The 12,902-nt window shown below is 35.2% G+C and overlaps 1 protein-coding gene across 1 annotated transcript in view; it reads right to left on the reverse strand.

Moving 5' to 3' along the window:
• Window positions 1-12,902, reverse strand: part of Tango11 (transport and golgi organization 11) — a 39,058-nt gene that overhangs the window by 4,945 nt on the left and 21,211 nt on the right. Inside the window, exons 3-4 of the mRNA XM_089101485.1 lie at window positions 9,225-9,316; window positions 4,831-4,985 (exon numbers count right to left, since the gene is read on the reverse strand). Coding sequence (XP_088957611.1) covers window positions 4,831-4,985; window positions 9,225-9,316 — 247 coding nt within the window. The remainder of the gene's footprint in view (window positions 1-4,830; window positions 4,986-9,224; window positions 9,317-12,902) is intronic.

Below are 12,902 nucleotides of genomic sequence, written 5' to 3' on the forward strand. Positions count from 1 at the left end.
AACCTTCCTTTACATATATAGTAGTTTTTGGAAATAAAAAAATTATTAATGTTTGAATTTATGAAAACTGTTGCCAAATTTAGCTAATTTTTGGGGTTGTTTGTTTTTTACGGCCCAATGCTGCAACACTGACGATGGTTAAAGCATCGATTGATTCTGGCTCATCCCTGATACCAAACAAAGAAGCAACAGTTTTACTAAAACAGAAATGGCTCTTAGATTCAAGCTCTATTTCCAATTCCATGGATATACAAGGACACAGGGCATAGGCATACCGACTATTCATTGCTCATGCAAAAAATCATCACCGAAACACAGGAAACACCGAAACATCACCGAAAACACACGAGAAAAAGGCCTAAGAAAATTTAACCTTCCTTTGCAGGCATAGTAGTCTTTGGAAACAAAAAAAAATTATTACTGTTTGAATTTCTACGGATGAAAACAATTGTCAAATTTAAATAATTTTTGGAGGGCTATTTATTTTTACGGTTCAACGCGGCAACACTGACAAAGTTCAATTATCGATTACTTCTGTAGCATCACTGATGCCAGACAAAGAAGCAACAGAATGACAAAAAAAAAATCTGGTTTTCAGATCTAAGTTCCATTTCTTGGATATACAGTTTTCAGGGCGTAGACATAGATTGGGTTCTAGAAATAGAACTCTCGAGTTTGATGGTGTCATTATGGGATTGGGCATTAACGTGTCTGGTAGATGATATCATTGGGCATTATTGCCCAACGTAGATGATATCATTGGGCATTGGGCATCATTGGGCATTAACTGAGTAGATGATATCATTGCTCTTACTGCTGATCCATCAACTTCTAGCATTTAGCATCAGCTGATCCCTCAGCTGATGCTAAATGAAATAGCATATTTCTCTCAGCTACTAGTTATGAAGATCAACAAGGTCAAAACTAAAGTCAGGGGCCTAAATATACATTCGGATTATCAGTATGTGCTTCAAGAATAGGAATTTGTAAAAGTCAATAGCTTTACATTTATCTTGGCTTGCTAATAGACTCTCGTAAAGAATGAGATCTTGACATTCAGAACAGAATTAACAAAGCCCAAGCAATCTACTCTCAACTAAACTGCCATTTGTGGAACTGACGGGTGATCATTATGAAGAAAAAAATTATATCTATAAATCGGCTGTGAGACCTGTTCTCTTTTAAGCAGTTAGGACTTGGCTAATGAAGACGCTTCGTGGTATGGAAGTCTCTGACCACCGCTGTTTACGAAAAATCCTGAGGATTCCTTACTCCGACAGAATCTCAAATGCTGATGTACATCACCGCTGATACAACATCGAGCCCATAGTCACGATCGTCGAACAAAGACGATTGGTTGGCTTGGCCATGTTCTAAGAAGAACCAATGACCGCATTACCAAGCAAGTGCTTCCAGCTGCTCGTTTGCCAGACTGGCAGGGAATTCCTGGCAGTCAACTGAAGAATTGGTGGACAACTGTCAAAAACGACCTCAATTCCATTAGTGGATTTCAAACACTTGGCAGGAGGTGGGAGCACTGCTTACTCAAGTTTTCTGAAGAGCTGGCACAAGATCGCTACAAATGGGAGTGATTTTCTAGATGCCGGGTGGGGTGTTTACGTCTGGCCCCGCGGCAAGTACAAGTATGCAAGGCATACTGACGATTCATTTCTTAGGCATTAGATAATTTCGGAGACCACACTGCCTTTCCATGACGATAAATAAAAGTTCAAATAGAGATAAAATCCTTTTAATAGACATTGATGATGATAACAGTGATAGAAATTTCACAAAAAATACCAGATATTTCGGTCACATATGCAGCGACCGTCATCAGAAGTAAACCAGATGGCGTTTTACTACTGATGACGGTCACTGCATATGTGACCGAAATATCTGGTATTTTTGGGTAATTTCTATCACTGTCTATTAAAAGGATTTTATCCCTATTTGAACTTTGATTTATCGGTAGGCATTAGAGCAGGCCAGAATTGAGCCAAATTGAATTATTGTGACTTTTAAATTGTTGGCAGGGCAAAGAAGGGTAATATGGACAATTTTTTAGAGCCAGAAGCCAGGACAGTGTGTTTTTTTTAGCTTTCGTTTTTTTTTGTGCCGAAAAGATTTTACAGCAACATAAAGAGGCTATTGTAAGCAAAACTTATTTTCTTTATTTTATCCTTTAGCCCATTTTAAAGCATTCGGTGACAAACTTGTATTTTTGATCATTTCTGCAATATATATCGGATTACAAAAAGTGTGACAGAACCCAGACAAAGGGTATTTTAGGCATACAGCCTAATATGTAAAAACTTCAGGGCGTAATAATTATAGATCCAGTAAGAAATAAAAACAATGGATTGGAAAGCCATAAGAAATCACTTACTAATAATAACTGCTATGAATTTGAAATTATTCAAACTTAGAAATTTTTTTTATTCAGTGCAAAAATTGTTTATTCAGCGCAATAAAAATTCCAAATAGATTTTTTTATGTACATCTATAAGGGTACTTTTAATCATCCCTTGGGGGGGGGAGGTTCTCTAGGTAATAGCTTGAGTAAAATTGAAAAAAGTGCATTAAAAGGACAATGCTGTCTAATTTTTTCATGGATGTCCACCAAGAAATGAAGGGTCTATGTTAACTTTTAATACTCCCTCCATTGATTGTATAGTTATAAACTTTTTTTTTTTAACTTTACGAATGGTGCAAAGTTTCTTATGGATAATATTCAGTCTGTAATTTTCGATCTTTGATTGCACGATTTCATCATTTTATGTTATATTTTTCAGCAACAAAAAGTCTAATGAGACAAAAATCTTCAGAATGAATTATTATCATATCCAAAATCGATAGTCCCGAAACACTCCTTTTACTAGGAAAAAGAGGGAAAAACTCGAATACTTCTGCTATATTTTCTGAATTGAAATGCCATTTTCTGAATTGGAATGCCGTTTTCTTTTAACTCGAGTCCTTAAAAGCCGGATAGTGAAGTCAGAACAAAAAAAAAAAAAAAAAATATAACATATCTTCCGTTCCAGCCTAAGCGAGGTCAAAGGGAGTTTAAAAAAAAATCCAGTTTTAAATCCATGCATATTTCCTAGATTTGATTTTCATTATCTAATAATTCAAGCCCAGGGACCAAAACTAATATCGAGGATGTCCTGATTTTTGTTGTTGTTCGTACTATTTGAAGTGATGAACAGTTGACGTATGGATAGTATTAGTATGTGAGTTTTTTTCTTTTATGGTTTTCGCCCTTCCTTTTTGTCTTTTATTTGTATGTTCTGCTTAGTTTTGTGAAAGAACATTTCAATCAAATAAAAGGTATACAGAAGAAAAAAATATGGGCAAAAACGCAAACATCTAATCCAAGCAGAAAATACAAATAAAAGGATAAAAGAAGAAACAAAAAACAAGAGCAAAAAAAAACCGAGGGGTTGTCCACTCCCGAACACCATGGCATACAGACAAAGTTCATATAATAACCAAAATTAATAAAATGTCATTAAAATCCATCCCGTGGTATGTGTTTTGTTTTCGCCTGTGTTTTTGTTTCTTCTTTTTGCTTTTTTTATTTGTATATTCTGATTAATTTAGTTGCTTTTCTTCGTTAAACAAGGCTTCTGGACGTGAAGTCGAAATATCCAGACATATTTTATGATAGAAAGTTTTTTTTTCCAGTTTTCTCCGCTGTCTTATTTATAATAGTATAAACATTTTCTATATTTTCATTTGTTTAAATTTGTAAATAGAAAGACAGCGTGGTCTAAAAAATTATCTATGCGAGATAAAAAGGGTGAAAATACCACCAGCGAGGTGTTTGAAGTAAACAGCGTTTCAATCAAATTCTATTCTCAAAAAACGAAATATAAGTCCATGACTCTTCTCTTTTATACTGAACCAGGGAGGGGGAAGGGGGCAGTCCCCCCAATAATGCGGAGAAAAAATTATTATCCCACATTTCTAGAATATCTAGATATGGACCCCTCTTGCCACCCCCCTCAATTCAAAAACAGTCTCCCTTTTCAAAAGATATATTCAGCCAGCAGAGATCACCATTTTCACTTTAAACCCCACACGAATACAGACTACAACATCTGAAAAGTAGAAAATGAACAATCGGCAACAATAAACATACTTGCTGGTAAAAGTCGATTTTCAAATTATTATGCGAAGGAGCATGCGCATCTGTATCAGTCTCAGGTAGCTTAGTGGCATAGTGAGGTGTTAGTAGTAGTAGCAGCATTATGCCCAGGTGCATAGGCAATGCGAGAAGATGCATCCAGATAAGAGCTCATTTCAATGGATAAGAGCAGCCTTTCTTATTTTTTGTTTAGCAAATACATCTAGATTTCAATTCTGACAGTGATTAAGCTTCCCGACACACCGCTAAGAAGAATTCGAGAATTTATCTGGCACATTTCCAGAAAATCGGGACTTCCCCTTGCTGATTTTAGAAAGAAACAAGATTTACTTGGATTAAAAATGAAACAAAAAAAATAATAAAAGTTTTGGAAATAATGGCGGAAGATGTATCTGGGATCTTATTTACTTATTAATCGAAAAAAAAAATTCAAAAAAATTAAATTTCAGATAAAAGTGAAGAGCCATGTTAAAACTTAAAACAAGCAAAATAGTCACGTAATGATTCGAAATTAAAACGAATGAAAATTACTATTAGAAAATAAACAAACAAAACACGAAATTAAAGCGATTAATTACATCAAACGTAAAGACAATAGATATAGCTATAGATGAATTAATGAGTCCTAAAATGGACAGGTATTAAAACCTGCGATTAAAATTTGGTGGTATTAAAAAGATTACCTTCTAGTGAGACTATCTTCTCTTGTAATATTCACTCCAGCTTCCCTGATTTCAGATTGAGTTTGATGTTTGGCTTTTACAGTAACTTTTTCTCCGTCGTCATCTTCAGTAATTTTGAAGGTCTCATCATTTAGTGTTATGATTCTAGGAGGAGTCTAAAAACAGGTTTTCTTTAAAAACCGAGGAGTCTAAAAACAGAAGGAGTCTAGGAGGAGTTCTAGGAGGAGTATAAAAACAGGTTTTCTTTAAAAACCGAGGAGTCTAAAAACAGAAGGAGTCTAGGAGGAGTATAAAAACAGGTTTTCTTTAAAAACCGAGGAGTCTAAAAACAGAAGGAGTCTAGGAGGAGTTCTAGGAGGAGTATAAAAACAGGTTTTCCTTAAAAACCAAGGATTGGAAAAATTTAACTATGGGGAACCACAGTGTATTCTGAGCATATACCCTCCCAAATTCTTTCCTGGGTGCTTCGAGCCGATTTTGGAGAAAGCTCTACTGAATAATTATTTTTCATTAAAAAATGGATACTGGTGCTTTATGTGGACACTGCTGTATACTAACGAGACGAAAACCACCAGACAGGTCAATAGACCGCTATTGAGAAATGGAATACAAAGCGTAGTTTTCATTGCGTTTACGATATTTAAACTGTTGTTTTTGGGGAATTAGGGGGGGGGGAGGAACCTAGGTTAGATTAGGTTACGTATTTAATATATGTATGCTTTACCCCCACTCCCTGATGTGCAAATATATAGCCGAAATTTGTTTCTAAACTATTAAATATTCATCCTATTTTATTTTATTTCATTAGCATTAACAAAACTGGACTTTTTAGCAGTGTCCACATAATGCACCAGTACCAAAAAAATCATAATAAAATTTGAAATGTTCAGCAATAAAATTCCAATCAAATGTAACATGATAAATATTCAGTAATAAGTAAGATATCAGTAATTCTAAAAAAATTATATATAAATTATATAATAATCTAAAAAATATTTTTGTTAAAAATCAGACTATTCTATTTCTTTATTTGAAGCTAAGAGAGGTCAATTTAACAAAGTTGACGAAATAAATCACAGAAAAACTTTAAAAGCAAAACAATCTTTAATTATAAGATGATATACAATTTGTCACATAAAAAGAAAAATACATCGAAGATAAAATAGTACTAGAATACTCATCATGTTCGAACTTTTCCCAACACAATTACAAAAAAATAAAACTACAAAAGAAAAAAAAAATTACGAAACCAAATTCAAAAAGAAGATTCATCGCTATATTTGGTCTTAATCGTACTTTGATTGATTGAATTAGCTCTAATATATTGCAATTCATTACATTAATGGTTGAATTAATAACTGCAATTTAAGAGACAAATATTTTTTTTAAATAAAAGCGGGTGAGCCAAAGACTTATCGCAAAAAAAAGAACAACACAAAATTACTAAACAATATTAAAAAAAAGAAAGACAGCAGAAAAATAACTAATTTTGATTTATCGATGAAAAAGAGTTCAGTTATTTTGATTTAAATAGATTACGAATAGTCTGTTTTTTTCAAAATGACGGACTGAACGCTTTTATGCACAATGGTGCAGAACCGACCACAGATGAGAAAAAAGTCCAATTTTTCGAATCTTTACAGCAAGGCCGTATCCAGTGGGACTGGGGGGGGGGGGTTTAGGGGGTTTAAACCACCCCCCAAAATGTTTGTCTGACTCGTAAAAACGTAACAAAAATGTATATAAACAAATTTTGTATGAGTTTTTTGTGGTTTTTTAGTGTACCCCCCCCTATTTTTTTTTAGTAAAACCCCCCTCCGAAAAAAAATCCTGGGTACGGCCTTGCTTTACAGAGGAGTCTTAATGAGATATTTCAGTACTTTACGTGAATAGTTTTATTAAAAAAAATAAAAAAATGCATAAACACTCGAGCGTGTTAGTAAAAAATATGTCTTCATTTTGCTGTGCTGTGTTAAAATATTTACAGAAAATATGCAGTACATAAAATGTATGCAAGGTAGTCTTGGATACAGAGGAAAATCAACTGTTTTGTCCAATCATGACAAGTTTCCCGTGAAGTAAAACGTGGTTTACCTCCCGTGAAGTAAATAAATATCTGCAAATGCAACCAGTTAAAATTAAAAAAAATTTTACAAGACAGTATTTTCTTCTTTACAAAAATGGACTCAAAAGTTTTGAACATAACGTTGCAGACCAAATACGAGAATTAAGTACACAATTCAGTATACAACTAAAAAATGGCTTCACGTTTCTGTGAAGTATTTAAAGTACTTAGTACAGAATCAAGTACATATAATATATTAAGATAGCATTGGACGTGGAGGTACGGAAACACTTCTGTCCAATCAGTGTCAGTCTCCTGTCAAATACAGCGTGTCGTGTCTCATGTGAAGCAAATATATGTGAAGCATGCTTCACAGATATAGGCAATAGATAAGCTCTCTTAAAGCTACGAAACAATAGTTCCTTCTTTCAACGAGATAATCTGAGCTCTTTCATTCATAATGGTAAAGAATTCGTTAGCAGTGGCATAATTTCGTCAAAATCCAGGGGGGGGGGGGCAAATTTGGATCCAATTTTCCCAAGTCAAGTAAAAATAACAGTGAAAACTGAAAAATGAGCCATATAGTACCATAAAGGTAAATATATACTAAAGAAAACTGTTTGAATTATGCAGATTTATCTTAGTTTTGACAATATTTTTGAAGAAATTAAATTTCAGCTGGAGGGGTATACTGGGGTCTGGGGGAAACCGAGGTCTGAAAGGGGCAGTTACCCATCTGCCCCATACAAAATTACGCCCCTGCTGGTCAGAGGGGAAACAAGGAAGAAAAGGCTTTTTAAAATTTTACAGAGGTATAAAAATAAATATGTCATGATACTTGTATGATAAACCTCCTACCACTACACTTAATCATTCATTGACGCATTATAGAACCGTTATTTTTCGTTAGTTTCTTTCAGTTTAGCGTGACATATGACACAGAGAAGTGACAAAATAGGTGGAAAATATATAATTGGGCTATATATTTGTACATTGGGGGGTGGGGGTAAAGTATTTGGACAGTGTGAAGTTAGAAAACAATTCTTGCTACATAATTTGTAGATTGTACCTAACACATTAAGCAGACCCGCCATACTTTATCCTCCCCCCTCCCGCTAACATGCTAATATCTAGCCCAAATTTGTTTGTAAAGTATTATATTTACATCTTAGTTTGGTATATGTTCTTAGGACTTAGCGTCATAGAAACATATTAGAAGAATATTAGGTAGGGGGCATATAATACAAGTACCTATGTCATTATTCTATAGGAGCTGTTGAATTTTAGATTTTGAAAAAAGCATAAACATTTCAGGTTGTGACTAAATAATGTGACTCCAATTTGTTATACAATACACAGTGCAGTGGCCTTCATAAAAAATTATGCAAGGTCTTTCAGCAAGAGGTGATGAAGCATGTTTGTCCAACCATTTAGATCCTTAAACTGAGGACTTAACGCGAAATCATCATCCACAAATCACTTCATATTACCCCTATATAAACTTAGACTACAGTTTTACAGATTTATTATTGTTTCTCACTGGAAAATATTTTGTTAGGTAACGTCTCTACTCCTGCCATCTATTCATTTACAGTCATAGACAACGATATTTTTTACTAAATCAAGTGCTGCTGCCATCTATTCCGTTATATATAGTCTTTACAATTGTTTACATATGGAGATTCAAACGACCTTGTCAACGACGTTGGTTTCTGCAAGTTTAAATGTAGACGATGAAAGTGTGTTATCCTACAGCCATAGTGGGTGTACTATTGAAGGTCAGCAACACTTGGTCTGACTTAGCGCGAACTTAAGACTTAACGAACTTAAAACTTAACGCGAAATCATTATCCACAAACCACCTCATATTACCCCTATATAAACTTAGACTAAATTTTTGCAGATTTATTATTGTTTATCTCAAATTGGCATTAAGAACCAACTTTTGATAAGGAAAAGTACAATAGAATTATCTAAACCAAAAAAATCTGCAAGCTTTTGCACGAGTATATAGCTATAATTTTCCCAAAGTACATTAATATTTGCCTAATTTTATATTTTGAGCCCCGCTTTAGAAGAATTTCAGATATTAAGATTGGAGGGCATGGATATTAACAAGGATGGCATGGGACTTAGCCCTCTAACTTGTATTGAGATGACCTGATCTTAGTCTCAGATATCATGAATCAACAGATTATAGCCTGACTGACATGGGACGGAGCCTTCTAACATAGACTGAAATAACTGAATCTTAGCCTTGGATGGTATTGATCTTAAGCTGGGTGCCATAGATCTTAAGCCTGGATGGCATGAAACTGAGGCTTCTTACCTGGATTGAAATGGCTGGATCTGCTGGCATTAGAGCATTTTGTAATTCAATTTCATGCGGCTGGGCTCTATCAAAGATGCATTTTTCATTACCTGTCAAATTAAATAAACTCTTGAAACCAATTCACTTTAAAAATCAAATAAACATAAATTTAACTAAAACTACAAACCTACTAAAAATTTATAAAGGCTCAATAATGCCAGTTTCAATTAAAAATTATGAAAAATAACAATGCATTACTTTCATCACAATGGTTTCTACAATTATCTTCTAATTAGTAATGGTCTTTAGATTATCTGAAACCTACTTTCATAGTAGGTTTGTTGCTGAGTTTAATTTTAAGGAGAAGCACATTTTTAAAGTTTTTTTTTTTAATTCAGAAGGAATATCTTCTTCTGGAAGGAAATAAAATCTAATTTGTTTGTTTGTATTTTTTATTTATCAAAATTTATCAAAATCAAACAATATTGCAAGGAATGTCTTTATGATGTCAAAATATCGAAGTCCTCCTAACCCTGAAGTGGAGAAATAATGATGAAAAAAAAAACAAACTATTATGCACAGCTAAAAATACTTTTGTTAATCTTGAGTTGAATCTTAAAGCAAAAATAATGACAAAAATTGACAAATAAATAACAAATTTTATTTCACAGAAAAAAGATATTATTACTGCTGCAAAAATTTGCAAAATGAGTGATGCTCGAAGCTTGGTTCCATTGTAACTGAACCCCCGTATAACTGAAACCCCGTGCAAATGAGCCCCCGTGCAACTGAAGCCTCGTGCAACTCAACCCCATTTAACTAAACCTCCGTGTAACTGAACCTCCATGTAACTGTAACTGTGTGTAACCATGTAACTGTGTGTTAACAAGAACACAACTGATGAGCGAAAAGTGAAGAAAGAGAGGGGTAATACCGAACTCTCAACTACCATTTTTGGGAGACATCTGACAGTTTATAAATGACCATGAAATTCCTGTGTTGTTTTAAAGTCACTTTTCTGTGAATAGGCAGCGTGGCGACAGAGTGCACCTGGCGACGATAAATCACATCAGTCCAGTTTTTGTCAGGAAAAAATTACTCAGTGATAATTTACTGCTCCCGCTAGCATTATGCGCTTCTAGATCCAGGCCTAGGGACCTAGTGGTAAATCCAGGCCTGAGCCTGCACATATTTCCTTTTGGTGAATTGACTTTCCCTTTAAGCACACTCTTAAAGTTCCAACTTAATACACAAATCCATTTTTGAGATATGCCATTTTGAAAATATGCATGCACATAGTGTCTTTTGATTTAATTCAAGTTCCACCTCAAATACCTCATTCTGTCAAATTTTCAACTTGATATGCGCAGCTTTAATAGTGCTAGTTTAATAATAGCAGAGGTCGTAGTAGGAGCAGTAGAAGTAATAATAGTGTTGAATTAGTAGTAGTAGTAGCAGTATTAATAGCAGTAGTAGCTATTAATAGCTGTATGTTATTGCAAGTTACCAATTGTTAAAATTTACCAAGGTTACCAAGGCTTTTATAGAAAGGGTTGATCGTAAAAACTTTGAAGGAGGCTCATTCGATTGGAAATTGAACGTTCAAGTTCAATTTCGAAGAATCAAAGGTAATCACAGGACAATCAGCCTTTCCCTATTAACCGACATCCCCCCCAAATAAATCCGATCAAAATAAAAATAAGCATTTTGTTCAAAATAGTCTGAAGATCAAATAACCATGCCTTTGGGGTTAACAACCCCACCAGCAGCATTTGGGGCAAGGGGTGTAAGTTAAGCTAGTTGCTCATTGCTAACACATAAGGTTTTTGTAGAAAAAATTTTGTATGAAATTTGGGGGGGGGGGGCTCATTAGATTGGAAATCTAAATTTCTAGTGCAATTTTTAAGTTAAACGTGATCGGAGGGCTTCCAACCCATCCTATTTTTCCCCCAAATACATCCGATTAAATTTTGGGACGGCCATTTTATTTAAAACAGTTTAAAGGTTAAATAACTATTCCATAGTTAAATAACTATGGTTCATAACCCTATTGTGTTTTACCCAATGTAAGTACGGTGGTTTAGTTGCACGAGGGATCAGTTGCACAGGGGTTCAGTTACATGGGGATTCAGTTACACGGGGGTGAGTTAAATGGGGTTGAGTTGCACGAGGGTTTAATTAAAAGGGGTTCAGTTGTATGAGGATTCAGTAGCACGAGGGTTCAGTTGCACGGGGGTTCAGTTACACGGGGGATTCAGTTACACGGGGATTTAGTTAAATGGGGTTGAGTTGCACGGGGTTGAGTTGCACGAAGGTTCAGTTAAAGTTGCATGAGGGTTCAGTAGCGCAAGGGTTCAGTTACACGGGGGTTCAGTAGCTTGGGGTTCAGTTACAAGGGGTTCAGTTAAACACACACCTCGAAGCTTACAAAAGTAGATTAATTGTAGATAGCAAGGGTTCAGTTACACGGGGGTTCAGTTACAAGGGGTTCAGTTAAACGCACACCTCGAAGCTTACAAAAGTAGATTAATTGTAGATAGCAGAGATTATGCTAATATAGAGCTGGTTAGTTGGAGGGCCCGGATAGACCTCGAGGTAATAAAGTATTCTATATTTGATTTTATTTCCTGATTGGACCATCACTTTATTATGATTCCTAATTTGTAAGTTTGTGAATTTTCTGTATCTTTACAAGCATGTAATGTTGTTTTTTAATTATATTTCGTCTACTATGTGCATGTAAATACTTTCAGGAGGTATGATGCTTCACAAATATGAGTATTTTGAGGTTAAAAGATCTGTATTATTGGATTCTGTAGTGTTTTTCATAATATATATATATATATATATATATATATATATATATATATATATATATATATATATATATATATATATATATATATATATATATATATATATATATATATATATATATATATATATATATATATACCTTAGACCTTAGATCCGCCTGTGCCTCCAGAGGCACCCAGGGCATTAAGAAGGCGCCGCCAATCTTCCCGAAGTTTTGCTGCTGCAAGCATGTCCTCCCACTGAGGTCGGATTGATATGTGCAGGTTACGGAGATCCGTCTGGTACGTTCGACGCAGGGTGTTTCTGGGTCTGCCCCTGCGGCATGGACCCGATGGCTGCCAATGGAGCGCTGCATTTGGTAGTCGGAGATTGTCCATACGTAGTACATGGCCAAGGTATCTCCATCGGCGGACTCTTATAATATGTGTCACAAGAGGCTGGCAAGTCTTGTCACGGATGGATTGGTTTGTTATTCTCTGCTGCCAACGGATGTTGAGAATTCTTCTGAGACATGTGTTTTCGAAAGCTAGTATTCTTAGCTCTTGTTTCTAGTTCAGGTGCCAGGTTTGGGCAGCATAAAGCAGCACTGGCATAACATTGCTATTGAAGAGTCGTAGCTTTAGCCGTATAGAGAAGTTTTGGGACCGCCACACATTCCGTAATCTATTGAAGGCCCCATTAGCTTGACCGATTCTTGCGAGCACTTCTTTTGTGGTCGATCCGGTACTTTCTATTATGCTTCCCAGGTATTTGAAATGGACAACTTGCTCTATGTGTTGGTCTCCGCAAGTGATGCTCAGGGGTGAATCTGTGGTAGCCATGCATTTTGTTTTCTCATTATTGATTTTTAGGCCGACATGGCCGCCTCTCTCCCTCACT

The sequence above is a fragment of the Artemia sp. Qi Xiang Cuo genome, chromosome 15 (genome assembly GCF_049724085.1).
Source record: "Artemia sp. Qi Xiang Cuo chromosome 15, ASM4972408v1, whole genome shotgun sequence".
NCBI classification, from domain to species: domain Eukaryota; kingdom Metazoa; phylum Arthropoda; class Branchiopoda; order Anostraca; family Artemiidae; genus Artemia; species Artemia sp. Qi Xiang Cuo.